General features: G+C 40.0%; 1 protein-coding gene and 1 long non-coding RNA gene across 3 annotated transcripts in view; one reads left to right on the top strand and one right to left on the bottom strand.

Moving 5' to 3' along the window:
- Positions 1-18,865, top strand: part of Bms1 (BMS1 ribosome biogenesis factor) — a 38,799-nt gene that overhangs the window by 14,457 nt on the left and 5,477 nt on the right. For both annotated transcript variants that reach the window (XM_040737811.1, XM_005066075.4), the window contains exons 11-21: positions 32-133; positions 1,292-1,449; positions 8,275-8,356; positions 10,844-10,917; positions 11,411-11,593; positions 14,740-14,928; positions 15,007-15,187; positions 15,360-15,418; positions 16,462-16,584; positions 17,984-18,131; positions 18,452-18,627. In XM_040737811.1, the coding sequence (XP_040593745.1) occupies positions 32-133; positions 1,292-1,449; positions 8,275-8,356; positions 10,844-10,917; positions 11,411-11,593; positions 14,740-14,928; positions 15,007-15,187; positions 15,360-15,418; positions 16,462-16,584; positions 17,984-18,131; positions 18,452-18,627 (1,475 nt within the window). The remainder of the gene's footprint in view (positions 1-31; positions 134-1,291; positions 1,450-8,274; positions 8,357-10,843; positions 10,918-11,410; positions 11,594-14,739; positions 14,929-15,006; positions 15,188-15,359; positions 15,419-16,461; positions 16,585-17,983; positions 18,132-18,451; positions 18,628-18,865) is intronic.
- On the bottom strand, positions 101-18,506 carry LOC121136749. The gene is made up of 3 exons (XR_005873858.1): positions 18,427-18,506; positions 7,174-7,240; positions 101-184 (listed from the first exon to the last, which is right to left on the bottom strand). It is a non-coding gene; the product is annotated as an uncharacterized LOC121136749 (long non-coding RNA).

Raw genomic sequence — 18,865 nt, 5'->3', positions numbered from 1 at the left:
GGGCAGGTGTAACTGGGTGTTGGTCTTTTAGGTGCCCTCAAGTGGAAGGAAGACCTTTCCCGGAAGGCAGCAGAGGCCTTTTTGAGGCAGCAGCAAGCAGCTCCAAATCTTCGAAAGCTGATTTATGGGACAGGTAAAGAACTCTGTTCAGGTTTCAACATGTTTTAGGTTCTTAGATTATTTTCTGAAAAAGAAATGAGATTGACAAAAAGATTGGGATTATACTTTTGACACCCATTATTTCTGGCTATCAGCTTTTATATATTTCCTAGACATTTTACAAACAGATTTTAAACTTACTTATTCCGTGTGTGTGTACATTTATTATGTGCGGGGTACTGATGCCAAGGATATGTACGGAGGTTAGAGGACAAATGTCTGGAGTTGGTTCTCTCTCTCTACCCTTTTATGGATTTCCTCAGTCACCAGACTTGCATGTCAAGCATCCTTACCTGCTGAGCCTCTTGCTGGTCTTGGCAGAAGTTTATAATAATGTCACAAGGACCATAAATTGTTCTTTTGCTGTTGTTGTTTTTCAAGATAGGGTCTCTCTGTGAGCCCTGGGTGCCCTGGAACTTGCTATGTAGTTTTTGAACTGTCTTTTTGAACTCATTGAGATCCTCCTACCTCTGCCTCCCAAGTGCCACTACCCAGCCATAAATTGGTCTTATAACGTATTCCTCAGTTGTCATGAAAGTTTTAATGAGAATATTGTCCATTATATCAGTTTATAAAGTTCTTCATGAGATTTGTTTTGTTAAATTTAACGTTAGGAACATATTTCTGCCTATGAAAGTTGCCTCCCCCCTTGTGAGAGAGAGAGCCCTGTGTTCTCTTTGCTCTTGTTCATTAATATTTATAGTTTATTAAACTTATTTATCAGTTCTTTTTGGAAGAATGCAGAAATAAGTTGCCCATGATAAAAATTTGATTTTCATTTAGATTTTGCCTCCAGATTTTTAGTGACAGGAAGTTCTAAGGGAACTCTGCATAGAAGATCTTCTGTAAGATCTTTTCCTTTAAATGCCTTCCCTTCTCCAACCTCCAATATTTCATTCCTCAGTTCTCTTGCTGCTGCTTTGAAAGAGGATAAGTCTTCAGACACATTAAGTGGTAGCTTTTTGGCCTTTTGGCTCTTTGTGGGTGGGTGGCCCAGGGACACAGCATGTCTATAATGAACAGGAACCACAGTTCCTTGAATTCTAAGATACATGGTTTAACTAGTTCAGGGCAAGGAGTCTTCTAGGATTGAAGTCTTATTTTCACCTTTCTTTTCTGGTGGTCTCTTTAGTGACAGAGGATAATGAAGATGAAGATGGAGACACCGTAGAAGAGCTTGGAGGGCTGTTCCGTGTCAGCCAGCCGGATAGAGAGTGTAAGCACAAGGCTGACTCTCTGGACTGCTCGAGGTTTCTTGTGGAGGCTCCTCACGATTGGGATTTAGAGGAGGTAATGCTGAGTGTCTGTTTGCTTTCGGAAGAATTGGGGCTGGAAGTATTCAAGTGGCAGAGTGCTCACCTAGCCTTTGGACACCCAGTCCCCACAACCCCTCACGTCCCTCACACACAGTCAGTGCTGTGAAGTAATTAAAGAACATGTTCTGATTCAGTATTACATATATGTCACTGGCTTCTTGTTTTACCATGTCAGTGTTTCTGGCACAGAAGCAGTAACAGCTGCTGATTTTAACTGGACTCTACATGTGTTTCAGCTACTGGTGTGAAAGCATTGCTGCCCCCCCCCCTCCCCTTTTTTTTTTAAGCTCAGGGTTGCTTTGTCTCTCTGGGATCCTCTTTGCTTCCATATGAATTTTAACACTTTGTATCTAGTTCTGTGAAGAATGCTGTGAATATTTATTTTCTTTGAAGTTTCATTGAATCTGTAAATAGCCTTTGGTAGGATGTCCATTTTCACAATATTAATTCAACCCATTCATGAACATGTGATGTCTTTTCACTTTCTAGTCTCTTTCTTCAGAGATTTGAAGTTTTCATTGTTGAGGTCTTTTGTCTCCTTGGTTAGGTTTATTTATTACAAGATATTTTATTGCCTGTGATGCTATGGCAATAGGAGTGTGACCATGTCTTTGTCAGTGTATTTGTTGTTGGTATATAGACAGACTTCTGATTTTTTTTTTTAACTCTGCCACTTTGCTGAAATTGCTGACTGTTTCTAGAAGTTTTCTGGTGGAATATTTGGGATCTCATGTCATTTGCAAATAAGGATCTTTTGACTTCTTTTTCAAATTTACCCTTTAATTTCCTCCTCTTTACTGCTCTGGCTAGTGCTAGGAGTGGGGATAGTGGGTAGTGATAGGTTTCTGCAGAAGCAAAAGGCCAGAGCAGGCTAGATTGAGAACAGATAAATACAGCTTTATTGGGTGGTCCCAAAGAATGGGGCCAGAGAAGTGGCACTCAGCCTAGGCCAGGGAGGTTTTATAGACCTTAGGCGAGGGGTGCCAACCAGGAGCTAGGACTATGCCCAAGTATGGTCAAAAGCGGCCACTTGACTGGGCTGACTGTATCAGAAAGGCAGGTTGCATTAGAGTGTTTGGTGATGTTCCTTTGTTCAGAGGTTTTTTTCAGTACAGGTGGGTTGGGGGAAATAGGGCAGATGGGGTTTCCCAGCTCCGTGCAGGGGCCAACAGGGGTTCCAACTGAACAGGCAGCTCTGTCTCATTCCTGATTTTAATAGAATTGCTTCGAATTTTTCTCCCCTTAGGATAGTGTTGGCTGTGGGTTTGTTTTATATGACCTTTATTTTGTTGAGATGTGTCCCTCTGTCCTACTCTCTAGGACTTTTATCATGAAAACATGCTGGATTTTACCATAGGCCTTTTCTGCATCTATTAATGACCATGTGATTTTTGTCTTTAAGTCCCTTTATATGATTTTATTTATTGACTTAATGCATGTTGAACCATACCTGCATTTCTGGGATAAAGCCAACTTACTGGATCATGGTAGATGATCTTCTTCATACGGGCCTTTAATTGTTTTACTAGTATTTTATTGAGGATTTTTGCATCTATGTTTATCAGGGATATTGGTCTGTAGTTTTGTTGTCTTTGTCTGTTTTTTTTTTTTTTTTTTTTTTTTTTTTGCTTTGTTTGTTTGAGAAGGGTTTCTCTGTGTAACATCGCTGGCTATCTATCCTGGAACTTGCTTTGTAAACCAGGCTGGCCTCTTGAGTGCTGGAATTAAAGGCATGCACCACCACCATCTAGCGTTTGCCTTGTTTTAATACTAGAGTAATACTGCTGGCATCTTAGAATGAGCCTGGGAGTGATTGTTCTGTTTCTGGTTTTGAAGAATTTAAGATTGCTAAGTAAGAACTGGTTATAATTTTTCTTTGAAATTCTAGTAGAATTTTGCCTGAATCATCTGGGCTGGGACTTTTTTCAGTCAGGAATCTTATTATCCTTCTGTCTCCTTGTTGGTCATGGGTTTGTTTAAGTTGTTTTCCTCCTCTGGTTTAACTTTAATCCTTTGGATGGATCAAGAAAGTCATCTATTTCTCTCAAGTTTTGCAACTGAACAGTACAGATTTTTATAATATTCCCTTAGAATATTCTAAATTTGTTTGTTATCTGTTGTAATGTTTCTCTGTTTATCTCTAATTTTGTTAGTTTGGGTCTCCTTTTTCTTTCCTTTGGTTAGTTGGACCAAGAATCTGTTGTCCTTGCTTTTTTCAGAGAGCCAGACTTAGAGCCATTGATCCTTTGTGTTGTGTTTTTTTTGTTTGTTTGTTTCCATTTCACTAATTACTACTTTGATTTTTATTATTTCTTGCCTGCCATCTGCTGGGTTTGGGTTTGGTTTGTTTTTCATTATCATTATATCATTAAGTCATTTATTTGTGCTCTTTCTGACATAATGGGCCCTCAGGGCTCTAAACTTTCCTCTTAGAACTGCTTTTAATGTGTCCCAGAGGTTTTGTGTTGTTGCATTTTCATTTCATTCCATGAATGTTTTTGTTTCTTTCTTGATTTCTTCTTTAACCTATCCATCATTCAGTGATGAATTGTTTAATCTCCATGAATTTAGAATTTATACATTTACTGGAGTTTTGTTTGCTATCAACTTTTATTGTATGATATTGGAGAGGATACATGGAGTTAACTTCAGTTTTTATATATTTGTTAAGGTTTGTTTTGTGACCAAGTATGTGGTCTGTTGATTTTATTTACTGACTTAATGCTGGGTAGAATGTGTTTGGTATGTGGGTGGAACATTCTGTAGATATCTGTTAGATTTGTTTGATGTCATTTAATTCTGAGGTTTCTTTTATATTTTGTCTATTAGAGAAAGTGGGGTGTTGAAATCACCTACAGTAATTAGGTTTGTGTTAATCTGTGTCATTATTGTGTTTTCTCTTTTCCTTTAAGACTTAAAAAAATTATGTGAATGGATGTTTTGTTTGTGTGTGTGTGTGTGTGTGTGTGTGTGTTTTGCTTGTGGAGCAGATATCAGATCCCATGGGAATCGAACCCAGGTTCTGTGGAAGACTAATCAATGCTTGTTACTTTGGCTGTTGAGCCAAATTGGGTGCAGCAGAGTTTTGTGCATGTGATGTTTTCCTGAATAATTGATCCTTTGATTAGAATGAAGTATTCTTTGTCTATTCCGAATAGTTTTAGTTTGACTTGTATTTTGTCAGGTATTAGAATGGCCATGCCTATTTGCTTCTTGATCCCATTTTCTTGAAAAACTTTTTTCCATCCTTTCACTTCAAGGTGGTGTCTTTAAAGCTAAGATGAGTTTCTTGTAGATGATAAATAGATTTTGTTTCTTTTTTTTTAACTTTATTTTATGTGCATTAATGTTTTGCCTGCCTGCATGTCTGAGTGAGGGTGTCAGAGGTAGAGACAGCTGTGAGCTGCCATGTGGGTGCTGAGAATTGAATCCGGGTCCTCTAGAGGAGTAGCCTCTTAATTGATGAACCATTTCTCCAGCCCCCTCGATTTTGCTTCTTTTTTGTTTGTTTGTTTGGTTGGTTCGTTTTTTCAAGACAGGTTTTACTGTGTAACAGTCCTGGCTGTCCTGGAACTTAACTCTCTTTAAAGACCAGGCTGGCCTTGAACTCACTGAGATCTGCCTAACTGTGCCTCCCAAGTGCTGGGATTGAAGGTTTCTTAATGCATTCAGCTAACCTGTGCCTTGGTTGGAGAAATTGAATAGAGTTATTAAAAAAGTGTATATAGCTTGCTGTCAATTTGTTGCTTTTTTCCTTGCTGATTTGTATTGTTCGTTGTACTTTGCATTTCATTAAATTTTAGCTTTGTTTTCTTCCTGAGTCTCTTGGCTGTGTTTGTTCCTCTCTTCAGTTTGGAGTATTGCATCCAGTATTCTGTTGAGCATTTTGTTGTAGTTGGAAATGAAATTTTTTAGGTTGTATGGAAAAATTTTTTTCTTTCTCAGCTATAGCAGATAGTTTGCTGAGTGTGGTAGTCTTAGTTGGTAGTTGTGGCTTTAGGACTTAGAGTGTTTTACCCAAGAAATGAGAAGTCATTTCTAAGAAATCATTCCTGGGAAGTAAGGTAATGCTCTGAAAAAATTTCCTGTATATGTGATTTGTATTTTTTCTCTTGCAGCTTCTAATAATGTTTTTTATTTTTTCTGTGTCCTTAGTGTTTTGACTATAATATGCTGTGGGGTATTTCTTTTCTGACCTTGTTCGGTGCTTCCTGTATCTGTATGGGTGTGTCTTTCCTTAATTTAGGGGAAGGTTTGCTTCTATGATCTTGTCGAAGAGCTGGTCTATACCATTGACCTGGGATTCTTTCCCTCAGTTATGCCTATAATTGGAAGAGTTGATCTTTTGATCGTGCCCCACATTCCCTGAATGCTCCTTTCCTGTGCTTCAGTATTATTTCATTTTCTTTGCTTCTTCCATCCAGACCCTCTGCTTGACCTTCCAGGCGGGACACTCTGATTTTGCCTGATTCCTTCTACTTGCCAGGCTTTCCCTGCAGTTCGCTCATCAGGATATTGAGGTTTTTAAATTCCATCTTCATTTCAGCTTGTTTTCACTTCAGTGTTTCTCTTTATTGAAGTCAGCTTTCAAATTGTGAATTATCTTCATTTCATTCATCTATGTATTTGTTTTTCTTGGACATCACTCAGGTGTTTAGTGTTACCTCATGGAGTTTAATGAAGTGATTGTTCATGCCTTCTTTACATTCCTTGAATTCTTTGATAAAGTATATGTTTATGCTTTTAAATTGTGTGCTGGGGCTCACGTAGGTAGTTCTTAATAGAGAACACTTCTCTAAGACTTGAGTTTGATGGGAAACATGATGTTATGGTCATTGATATATTTTTTTGTTTTGATTATTTGACCTGGGCATGTGGACTTCTTTCTTTGGATGTATGTCTGAAAGTGAAAATCTGGCCAGTACAGGTGTATGACCTGAGTTCGGTCACAGAAAATTAGTAAATGAACTATGTAATTGGACCAGGGAAAGATGACTCCCAACCCATGGTCTAGAGCTAGACTTGTGGGTGCAGAGATGGCAAGATTGGAGAGGAAAGGAGTGTTTTACCAGTCAAAGGTGGTTCTTGAAGAAAGCAGGTTCAAAGGCCATGGATCTGGAGCTAGACTTGTGGGTGTGGAAATGGTAACCATTTTGGGAAGGAATACTGAGAATAGGAGAGGGAGGAAGTGCCTTACCCAGCAGTGGTGTCTCAGTAACAATGACGATTTGTGGATCTTTGGTCTAGAGCTAGCCTTTGCGTTTGCAGATGACAGGAGAGCAAGGGTGGTGGTGTCTTAACCAGGGTTTCTACTGCTGGGGTAAAACACATGATCAAAAGCTACTTGGGGAAGAAGGATTTGTTTCTCCTCGAACTTCATAGTTCATCATCCAGAGAGGTCAGGGCGAGAACTCAAGGCAGGAACATGGAAGCAGGAACCGATGCAGAGGCTGAGGAGGATGCTGTCTCGTGGCTTGAGACCCTAGGCTTGCTCAGCGTTCTTTCTAATAGTGCCCAAGACCACCAGCCAGGGGAGGCACTGCCACAGTGAGTTGGCCCTCCCAAGTCCAGAAAATGGCTTGCCCATAGATTGATCCAGCAGGGGCATTTTCTTAATTGATGCTCCCTCTTCCCAAATGACTTGTGGTAGGTTACATAGAACTGGTCTGCACAGACTGAAAGGGCAGAATAGACTTACCAGGCCAAGGCAATTCAAGTGAAGAGGGCTCAGGTCAGAAATAGGCTTCTTCTCTTGCAGATGGCTGCTGGTTGGCAGAAGGACGGGGAAGGGGAAAAGTCATTTTCTCAGGAAAGGTGGCTGGAGACCTAATATAATATTTATTCTTTGATAATTTCGTGTATGTGCGTACACACACACACACACACACACACATTTTTATCATATCCACTCTGCACTGCCTCTCCTCAATTTCATGTTCATTTATCTATTTATATCTTTAGCTACGTTTCTCCTAGAGAATTAGCCCATGGTTGAATCTGACGGAATAAAGTTAGAAAAATCATGTAATTGCTCATCTCACTTATCTCAGTGTTATATATAAAACGGTATCAGAAAAGTATGTTACTGTTCATAAGATTAGAGAAAACAAGTTTTTTCCTCATATATTCTCCATTCTTAAAAAAAAAAGCTGTGTAATTTTTCACTCCCAGGCAGTATTTGTGGGTTTTAGTTTATTTACATCAAGAGTTATTTTTGTCTGTATTTTTATTTTAGCTACATAAGAAGGTGTGAAATATATTATATTGTGATATTGATTTGCATTTCTCAGATAGCTAATGTTGTCAAGCTTTGTTTCAGGTGCTTGCTGTCTATTTGTCTATATACCTATACATACTGTTCGCCTATTTTAAAAGTTTGGACATTTAGTTATATGAATTGTTTATATTTTCTGAGAACATGTCTCTTACCAGTTTATAAAGTCTAGGTACATGTCCGTTCTATACATGACTTGCAGATATTTTTCTGCTATTCTGTAGGAATTATCTCACACACTTAGGTGGAATGAATGTATTCACAAAGGTATGTGCTTACTTTCTTACTAAATTTTTGAGACAGTCTCTGTGTATTCTAAGGTGGCCAAGAGCTCACTATGTGGTCCGGACTGAATTTGAATATTCTCCTGCCTCAACAAATGCTAGGATGATAGTTATGTGCTAGGATTGCAGAGCCAGTTTGAAGTGTCCTGAGAAATTTTTAGAGGCAAATTGTTGTCCACTATCATTTCTCAAAAACAGTTGTTTTGTGTAAATAAACTAAGTGCTGGTTTTTCTGTGTAAGGTTATGAACAGCATCAGAGATTGCTTTGTGACGGGGAAGTGGGAAGATGATAAAGATGCCGCCAAGATCTTAGCAGAAGATGGTAAGTAAGGACTGCACATTTTCTTTATATGTTTGAGTGTGCACATGCCTCTGGGAGCAAGGGACAGACAACCTTAGCTGTCATTTCTCAAGTGCTGTTCCTTCCTTAGACACTGCCTACCCATTTATTTATTTTTGGCCTGATCTCCTATTTCCCTTATCTAACTGAGTATGGTAGGCTGGTTGCCCAGCAAGACCCAGGGATCCACCTCCCTAATTGAAATTGTAACCCACTTAGCTCTTGTTTACATGAATTCTAAGGAGAGAATTTAGGTCTTTGAGCTTGCAAGTACAAGAACTTTCCTAACAGACATTCTCATACCCTTCATATTTTCTTTACTGTCTTATAGTCAGGTTGAAGATTTTCAGTTGTGAATGCTGTGGGGAATTGACAGATAATATCCTGTTTTCTGTCCTTGGCTGACCTATTTGCTATATAGGGACTTTAAAGGAAAGTGAGAAACCTCCTATACGTTTTGTTATAAATAGATATTATATGTATGGGGGTGGGAGCTGTCTTCAACATGTTTGTTTTAGTAAAAGTAATAGTCATGGAAAATTTAAAGTGAAAGGTACATATCAATAGTAGGAAATTTTAGAAAGTACATGTAGTATTAATACATATCAATAGCAGGAAATTTTAGAAAGTACATATAATACTAAAATTCTACTATACATAAAAGACCTTTTACATTTATAGGTCTTTCCTCCTACTCATTTAAGACTGTGTGTATGAAGTCTTGTTGTCTTAGGGTTCCCATGCTGGGATGAAATACCATGACCGAAAAACAACTTAGGGAAGAAAGGTTTCATTTTAACTTATAGCTTGTAGTCCATCATCAAGGGAAGTCAGGGACCTGGAGAGACGAAATGCAGAGGCCATGGAGGAGTGCTGCTTACTAGCTTGCTCAGCCTTCTTTATTATAGCATTGAGGACCACTTGCCTACAGGTGGTAGGGCCACAGTTAGTGGATCTGTTCCACAACAATCATCAATCCGGAAAATGCTCAACATGCTTGCCTACAGGAAATCTAGTGGGACAGTTTCTCACTTGAGGTTCCTTCCCTTTTCTAAAATGACTCTAGCTTGTGTCAAGTTAACAAAATTAGTCAGGAATCATACTTAAATGTAGCGTTAATTTGCTTGAAAGATTTTGTTTTTGTTATTTGAGTACCATACCTCTTAAGCAGTGTTGTATTTTGTCCATGTTACAGAGCACTGTTATGTAGAAGGCCTGGACTACACCTCAGCAATAGAATACTCATCTAACATATATAGGGGTCTTGAATTCATTCCTGGTATCACACAGACACACACACACATGATTTTCAGATAACTCTTGGATTGCCTTTTGTAGTTCACAGTTACCAATTTTTTTTTCTTGAAGGTCATTTTGTGTGTGTGCCCATAAGCAGAGTGACTTAGTATCTATTGCTTTCATTCAGCATTGAGTATTATGTATAAGAGCTTTGGGTTAGGGTTTAGGTTTTAACAATTTTTGTAAATGTATTTTTAGTTTTCCTTGTGTAGATACTTTGCCTGCATGTATGCATGTGTACCATGTGTTTGCCGGGTTCCCCTGAAGGCCAATAAAGTATTTCAGATGCTCTGGACCTAGTGTCACAGAATGCTGTTATGAAAGCAGTGTCTGATGATGTACCTTTTTATTCCCTCTCATGACATAATAAAATTCTACTTGGCTGACATGTGTGTGGAGGACAGAAGACAGCCCGCAAGAGTTGGGTCCTGGGAGTTGATCTCAGGTCCTCAGGCTTGGCAGCAGGCCCTTCTACTTACTGAGTTGTGTCACTAACTCTGTTATATTTTATTTTTTTAGTGTGTAAATTTCTAACAGTTCTAGTTATATACTTAATTTTATAGTTTTTATTATAAATATGAGCTTCCTATCTGTTATGAATATATCTTAATTACAGTAAGTGTTGCCATCCCAAAGCCATTCTTAACTTGTCTGTTTTAAAGAAGACAGCCTGTAACTGAACCCAGAGCTCTAACAATGAACAAGTAGATGAGTTAATGAACTCTTCCTACGAGCTCAGCATTGCTTTGAGCCCTAATTTTGTTCCAGGTTCTATACTTATAGTCTTAGCTTTCCCCAAGGCACAGTATACAATGTGCTGTGTTGGCTTCTGTCAGACACTTTACGTGGCTGCTGTCAGGCTGTGCCTTTTCACTTATTCTTTGAAATGTTGCTTTGGAGTTGACCCTCAAGGCTGCTCTTGTGTCTTTTATACAGTGTCCATTACTTAAACATTAAAGATGGTGAGGTTTCAAGTCTTGGGTTCATTTACTTTTCCTCAGAAAATAGTGAAATGTTGGTTTTTTTTTTTTGAAAGCCATGTAAGTTTAGAACTCTTGGCATATATAGTGATGGAAACAACAGAGATAAAGTTTGGAATGCAGAGCACAGGGTCGGCCAGGCTGGGCAGTGCTAGTGTCACAGATCAGACATGTAAATGCTCTTTTTCAGAGGAACTCTATGGGGACTTTGAAGACCTTGAAACAGGGGATGTGCACAAGGGAAAACCAGACTCGGATACTCAGGTATGGCTTTGATGTAGCTTTGCCAGGTTGATCCTGAGAGACATCTGCTTTAGGAGATGGAGCTCTTGACGTCCCAGTAAAACGGACAGATAATTTCTTTAAGAGTGGCAGCAGATGAACAAACGGTTCATTTGTACAGCTTATGGATGTTACCTACCTACCCTCCCTCCCTCTTACCTCCTTTAGTCATTTGTCAAGTTCATGCTTTTTATTTGCCAACATTCAATGATGAGATTTAAAAGCACCATAAAAAATTCCTTATTCTTCCTGATAGTACTTTGAACAGTATCTTGGAACATCTAGCTAGGAGACACTTGCTTCATGCATGTTGCCACACCCAGCCAAATGAAGATGTGGTGTAGTACCAAAGTCTCTTTGTTCATGATAATCATAACAAAGAATCTTTACACTCAAACACTGTAAAAATCTGCTTCGTTTGTTTAAAGAAAGTTCTCCATAAGCTTCTCAATACTTTTTATTCTGGAAATTTAAGATTGAAGACACAGAAGAAGACGTTAAGGAAGAAACTGACCCAACCGAAGAGGAAAGTGCCAAGAAAAAACATCTGAATAAGAAGAGAAAGCTGAAGGAGCTGTTTGACGCAGAGTACGATGGCGGAGAAGGAGAAAGCACATATTTTGATGATCTTAAGGGTGAAATGCAGAGACAGGCTCAGGTAAGAAAGCAGTTCTTGACCACCTACTGCCGAGGCAGCACCACCTGCGGCGTGCTCCCGTTTTCCTTTGCGTGCCCAGGTTGAAAGTGTGTGGTGGGATTCTTCAGACCTTGCCTGTTTTCCTTCTCACCAGCACCGCTTTTGTAGCAAGCCCCACATGCTTAGGAAGCAGTAATGACTGAGGCATGGCCTCTGCTTCTGAGGACTCATGCAGTCGGGACAGGATAGAAAGACAGGGGAAGGTGGGAAGAGAAGTCCCTTGTCCTGGGACCTAGTTTACATTTTGTATGAATCAAGAAACATCAACACAATTGAAAAAAATCACAACTGCCTACGTAGATAATGCCTCAAGAATGTTAAAAATCCTCAAACTGTTTATTTCAGGCTAGAATGTTTTGGCCTTAAGTTTAGATGTGTTAGCACTCCCCTCTGAGCTCATTTCTATATCTAAATGGTGCATCACATAAAAACCACCTTAAAATTTCATTTGCAAAGGGCACTTGTTTTCTGTGTGTGCATGCAATTGATCACATCTGTGTGTATGTGCACAGCTGAAAGAGAGCATCTGCCATCCTCTATTACTGTCTGCCGTGGTCCTTCCAGACCCATCGCTTGCAGAACCCTGCTGAAGCTCTGTGGTAGCCCCCGGGCCCCATCAATCCTTCCATCTCCATCCTCCACAGAGTTGAGGTTGCAGGCATGCGTAGCCATTCCTGACTCTTTGTGTGTTCTGGGGGTCCAAACTAAGGTCTTCATGGCTGCATAGCAAGCACTGTTACTCACTGAGCCATTTCCCCAGCCCACTAAAAAAGGAGCTTTAAGATAAGTAAGCCAGCTTGTATATATTCTCACTTAAATAAACTTTAGTTTTTAATCTTGATACTTTGTAAATTACATACTTTGAAAAAAAATGTAACTTACAAAGCTGCAGAAAGTTATCCACCATTATAAGGATAGCTAAATAGGACTCACTCTCAAGGGGTCTACACTCTGACTTATCTCTTAATAAACTGCAACTTAACCTCTCTCTAATTGCCCTGAAGTTCTTAATGGTCTGGCTTACCTAAGTGAGGCCCCTTAAAAGGAACTGCTGTTGGCAGCGGTGCTGGGCTGCATCTCTTGACACTGACATATTAGTTTGAGACAGTACAAGTGGAAGTTCAAATTCTGATCACTTGCTGCTTTGAACGAGTAGAGTGGCTGAATGGCTCGTGTGCTTATGTGCACAAAGTTCTTTCCAAGAGAGTTTGACACGTCTTGCTTGTTCAGACAGATGCAGACACGTCTTACATGTAAAGTCAGATGCAGATGGGGAAGGAGATGGGGCGCTCCTGCCTAGGGCCGTGTGGGGTGGTGATTTCACCAGAAGCAGATGCAAAGCTGCATACTCAGTTGATGGGGAGTGTTTGGGTTGCACTCTGTTGGTAGAAGCACTGAGAATTTCTTTGAACTTGAAAATGTGGTTGGCAAGCTTTGCTCGTCTAGACCTTCATGTAATGAGAAGTGTCTCCTTTGCTGGCTTCAGCACATCCTAAGATCGGAAGGATAGAGATTGGCATGGCTCCAGTATAAAGAAGTGTCTCCTGAGTAGTCCTAAATTAGTGGCTTCCAGTCTGTACTGACTTTTGACAGGAGTGACTAAAAACACAGAGATAATCTTTGTAATCGTCATTTATTTACAATTTAAAATCTTGTGGAAAGTTATAAGAATTTAATGTTTTTCTGTGAGTGATGTGGGACCTATGGGAGGCTTTGGGCAGAAAGAGACAGTCATGATCTCTTCTTTTTGAAAGGATGTGGGAATTAAGGTTATCTCAGTTGGGGTGGAGGTGGCAGTAGGTGAGGTCTAGGTGTAAATTTTTCCAGAGGCTGAATCTGTAGGCTTTCTGGTGGACTGTATGTAAGGGCAGACAGTGAAAGGGTCGGTTCTCACGGTAGGGTAGGAAACCTCTGGGTAGTGTAGCTTTGTTTGTGCTGCTTAGGTTAGTGATGATGCACAGACAAGCAGTGTTAAAGTTTGATAAGGGCCTTGATGCGCAGGGCTCAGGCTCCTTGAAGCCATAAGGTAGCTTGAGAAGTTATCAGAGAGGGAGAACAGGAGTATGTGTGTGAGTAGAGGTGGGGATGAGGTCTAAGAGTGGCCAAGAGACAGAAATTTCAAAGAGCAGGTGCACCAGAAACCCGCAAGTATATACAGACCTTACTGCTTGCTATAGGAGCTATACTAGGGGAGGTAGCAACCACTGGATAAGGCATGGTGAAGATCTGCAGTGACTGACAAGCGTTTCTGTGCAATAGCAGGTGAAAGCAGCTATGAGAAAAACAGCTAATGGACTACAGACTGGAGTTTTGATCAAAGTGAAACAGAAATGGAACAGTAGTTTGTGAAGAAAGGGGACTCAAAAGGTTTTGAAAAGATGAGAAAAGTAATGGAAGGAGACTTTTTTGGGAGCCAAAAGTTTAGAATTGGGTAGAGGTGTGGTTGTAGTCTGTAGATTGCCTCCCATGGTGCCCAGCATCACAGCCACGTACAAGTGCAACTGAAGAACTGTATTGTAGATGTTGTTTAATCTTAATTTATGGTCTAGCATGGTGCCATGCAACTGTGATTCGTGCACTCATAAGGCTGAGGCGGGAGGATTCAAAGCTCAAGGCAAGCCTGGATTACATAGATCTTGTGTCCATAAAAAGCTTTTTACCAAGTAGTTACTTGTCCTTAATCACAGCGCAGAGCTATAATAAAGGACTGTGTGGGTACAAACACCAGAACACAGCTGACTGGAAGCAGAAACAGCCAACAGCCAAGAGTGAGGATAAGGGAGGATGGATTGGCTGGCCTAAGGCCGATGATGAGCAGTTACATAAAATGATTGACAGCTGGGAGAGATAGAGTATAGCCAGGGCACCATTGTTGAGCAGCATTCAGAGAACCCTTTGGAGGCAGTGACTGTGACTTGGAGCAACAGAAAATACAGTTGGTACGTGTCTTAAGGTGTAGAGATGAAATGACTTCATTGCATTAAAACCTAAATTGTTGTGTCCATGGATCCTTTGTATTCTTTAAAATTTAACTTTAATGTTGATTAAGAATACTGGTGGTGTGGATTTATTGTGCTTCTATTTTTGTCTCCTTATCTCTTCTGTAGCTTAACCATGCTGAATTTGAAGATCAAGAAGATGAAGCCAGAGTTCAGTATGAGGGTTTTCGACCTGGAATGTATGTCCGAATCGAGATTGAAAACATCCCCTGTGAATTCGTGCAGAACTTTGACCCACACTACCCAATTATTCTGGGTGGTTTGGGCAATAGTGAGGGCACTGTGGGATATGTGCAGGTAGGTACCCTTTGCTGCATGCTTGGAGACAAGTCATTTGGTTGTACACTCTGTTTTATTGAATGTTTATGTCTCTAGATGCGCCTCAAGAAACATCGTTGGTATAAGAAAATCCTCAAGTCTCGAGACCCAATTATTTTTTCTGTAGGATGGAGGAGATTTCAGACCATTCCACTGTATTATATTGAAGACCACAATGGCAGACAAAGGCTCCTAAAGTACACCCCACAGCACATGCATTGTGGAGCAACTTTTTGGGGTAAATTATGACTATAATAATTATAAGATCAATTTATACCATTTAGGCTTATGTCATTTTAGTTTTGTTCATTTCCTGCCATGAAACCCCAACTTAAATATTTGTTTCTTTGAGAAAGAGGGTTGGAGTAAAATAATGTGGTTTACTATTTTTCTTTTCTGTTTTCTTTAAGGTCCTATCACCCCACAAGGAACTGGATTTTTGGCGATACAGTCTGTCAGTGGTGTAATGGTAAATATCAGAGATACATTCTTTCTGGATTATTCAAATGAGCTAGAGACTGTGAACTGAATTCATGAAGCCAAGTTGAAAATCAGCTACTTTGAACATGTAATACTTAGTTTCTCCTTGCTTTGTGTCTTCCTGCAGCCTTCGCCCACCCTCCCCCTTGCATGCTTCCTTCCTTCCTTCCTTCCTTCCTTCCTTCCTTCCTTCCTTCCTTCCTTCCTTCCTTCCTTCCTTCCTTCCCTCCTTCCTTCCCTCCCTCCCTCCCTCCCTCCCTCCCTCCCTCCCTCCCTTCCTTCTTTCCTTCCTTCCTTCCTCCCTCCCTTCCTCCCTTTCCTTCCTTCCCTCCCTCCCTCCGTCCCTCCCTCCCTCCCTTCCTATCCCCTGCCCCACACACACTTTTTCTAACAAGGTCTTGATGTAACCTAGGCTGGCCTAGAACTCATAGTCTTACTGCATCAGCCATCTGCATGTCGGAATTCCTACCTGGCTTCCATAAGTGGAGTGTGGGAGTCATGAGAAAGGGAGAATTACAATGGCACTGATGGCGTTGTATAATTTTGTGCCTTGTTTGGACTTATTTAAATAGTCATTTACAGTGTTCACTGGATGCTAATTATTATAGTACATTTTGTGGACCCATCATAACCCTTAAGATGATGCTGTTCCTTAGGAGTGATATGTGGGCAGAGTATGCTCACAGTTTGTCTTTGACTGGGCAGAGCAGGCTTCCTTTATTGGCTTTACATACATGAGAAAAAATAATAATAAATAGATGGTCCACCTAGAGGTCCAAAATCTCATTTTAAATGTTGCAATTGAATTTGCCTTTTCCTTTGGTTCTGACCTGATCATTGTTGTGAAACTGTTGCCACGAAATCACTCTCAAGCAAACAAAACTCTTAAGTAAGCACTTAGTAAGAAAAGAAATGAAATTCTGTCTTTTGTAGATGTCTAAGTGAACGGAATTTTGGCATTATTACATCACAGAAAATTATCATTTTTCTTTTCTGCTATTATTATTTTCAAATTTTGGTGGTTCCTTTTAGCCTGAATTTCGGATTGCTGCCACTGGAGTTGTCCTTGACCTGGATAAATCCATAAAAATTGTGAAGAAATTAAAGCTGACTGGTTTTCCTTATAAAATATTCAAGAATACTTCATTTATTAAGGTCTGTATATCCATATATTCATATGTTATACATTATATATTGTTAAGGAAAGACTAGAATACTCTTTATTTATCTGAAATGTTTAGAGCTAGCAATATTCCCAATGTGAATTTTCATCTCAGGTTTTGAAATATTTTTATGCTTGCAAGGGCTATCTTTGGGAAGGAAACTGAAGTCTAACCACAAGTTCACCTGTATGTCATAATACACATTTTCCACAAGCATGAATGTAGCACAAGTAATGAAAACCCAGAGACAGATATTGGTGTTAAAGCTGAAGATCAGAGAAGCAAAGCTGCCAGCCACTAGAGAGTTCTTACCTGTACCAGTGCTCAGACCATAGGGGCGATCCACCGAACCTCAAACTGCTCCTGACTGTACTGCTCCTCAGACTCACTGCAGACTGAATACACTGCACCTGTCTCCACCCACTTTATATTCCTCCCCAGGGCTGGGATTAAAGGCATGCACCACCACTGCCTTACCTCTATGGCTTATTAGTGACTTAGGTGTGTGTGGCTAACTAGTGACTTAGCTCTTAACTAGGTACGTTGTTAACTAGTGGCTTAGCTCTTCATCCTGATCTTCAGACAGTCTTTGTTAGATTGCTACACATGAAAGTCTTGTTAGACAGTGTTCCAAGTGTGCCTTTGTTTTGACTGGGAATCATCAAATGGGGTTAGAGAGCAGATTTTCCTATACTTCTAAAGTATATGTTTAGAATTTTTAGAAAAATATTTGAAATCTTGACCTTTGATATTTTTGTTTTATTTATATTGATTTGTACTGTTCTTAGTATCTACAGCTGTGACTTCTTTGTAAGACTGTCCAGAGCCAACACAGGCTTACCCACTGGTTTTATTACTTTAAAGCTGTGTTGGTAAGGAAAAAAATACTAAATTTGTGTGATTGTTGAGTAGAAAGTAGACAAAGCAGTTTACAGCAAACAACATTTCAGCAGACTGTACACTCAGCTTCACACTATTTAGAGAGGGTAGTTTGAAAGTTTCATTTGGGAAGGAGTCTCTATTAAAGACACAGAGCTAAGATCATAAGGACAGGAGGTGGAGCTCCCTGATAGGATGCTTGTATACTGAGGGAGGTACTTAGTAATAGAGTGCTTCTATACAGAGGGAGGTACTTAGTAATAGAGTGCTTGTAAAGCCAACAGTTTGGCTCTCAGCACTGCAAAAATGAAGATGCCAAGACTGTCTAGGCCAGTTCACACCCATAAATACCTCTTTTTCATTGTAAAGAGTTATTTCAGTGAAAATAAAGTTGAGTGGTGTACTTTTGATGTTAGTAATTTCACTTCTAGTGAAATTGGCTTTTGTTTTTTTGACCCATGCTGTAAGTGGTAAGGTATGTTTATGTGAGTGTTTTATTTTGTTGCCTGTAGGGAATGTTTAATTCTGCCTTGGAAGTAGCCAAATTTGAAGGTGCTGTCATTCGAACTGTCAGTGGAATAAGGGGACAAATCAAGAAAGCACTCCGGGCTCCAGAAGGAGCATTCCGGGCCAGCTTTGAGGACAAGTTGCTAATGAGTGGTAAGAATCCTTATGTGTGTTGAGGACACTGTGTTTGTTATTGATTCTAGTTGTAGTTAATTAGGAGTTTTGATCTTCAGAAGGATAATCAGCTCCAGCTCTGTCCAGTTGGAGTATCCTGTACTTAGCTGATTCACACTGTGTTTGTACCTGCTGGGCTCACACCCAGAGCTTGGTGATAGTTAGCAGTAGTTAATTGGTTAAGTTCTTTTCCCAGTACTGTTTAACAAGGTAGAGATGTTAGGGTGACTTGGGGTGTGCACACATGTGTGTATTGCTTGAGATGGATACAAACCTTCTTCTGAAACCTCCTCTTGTAGATATTGTTTTCATGAGAACTTGGTATCCTGTCTCCATCCCGGCCTTCTATAATCCCGTAACATCTTTGTTGAAACCAGTGGGCGAAAAAGATACCTGGTCAGGAATGCGGACAACATATCAACTGAGGCTTGCCCATGGTATCAAACTAAAGCCAAACAAAGACTCCTTGTATAAGGTAAAGGCCTTGTGTGTCTGTTTCTAGACAGCATCACGTCTGTGTTTTATTATAATATTCTTAGTTTTTATGGCCTAGAGTTCAAACCCAGTGCTTTGCATATGAGCTAACCCACCAACCCTGTAATGTCTTACTGATGACTTGTATTTTCAAGTATAAAGTCTGGTGCTAAATTTGATTTGAACAGTTGTGTATTTGTTTGCTGTTTTGGAGAAGGAGTACAAAAATGGTGGCAGTG

The sequence above is a fragment of the Mesocricetus auratus genome, unplaced genomic scaffold (genome assembly GCF_017639785.1).
Source record: "Mesocricetus auratus isolate SY011 unplaced genomic scaffold, BCM_Maur_2.0 Super-Scaffold_100676, whole genome shotgun sequence".
Classification (NCBI taxonomy): Eukaryota; Metazoa; Chordata; class Mammalia; order Rodentia; family Cricetidae; genus Mesocricetus; species Mesocricetus auratus.
This window is presented reverse-complemented; position numbering and strand designations above follow the sequence as displayed.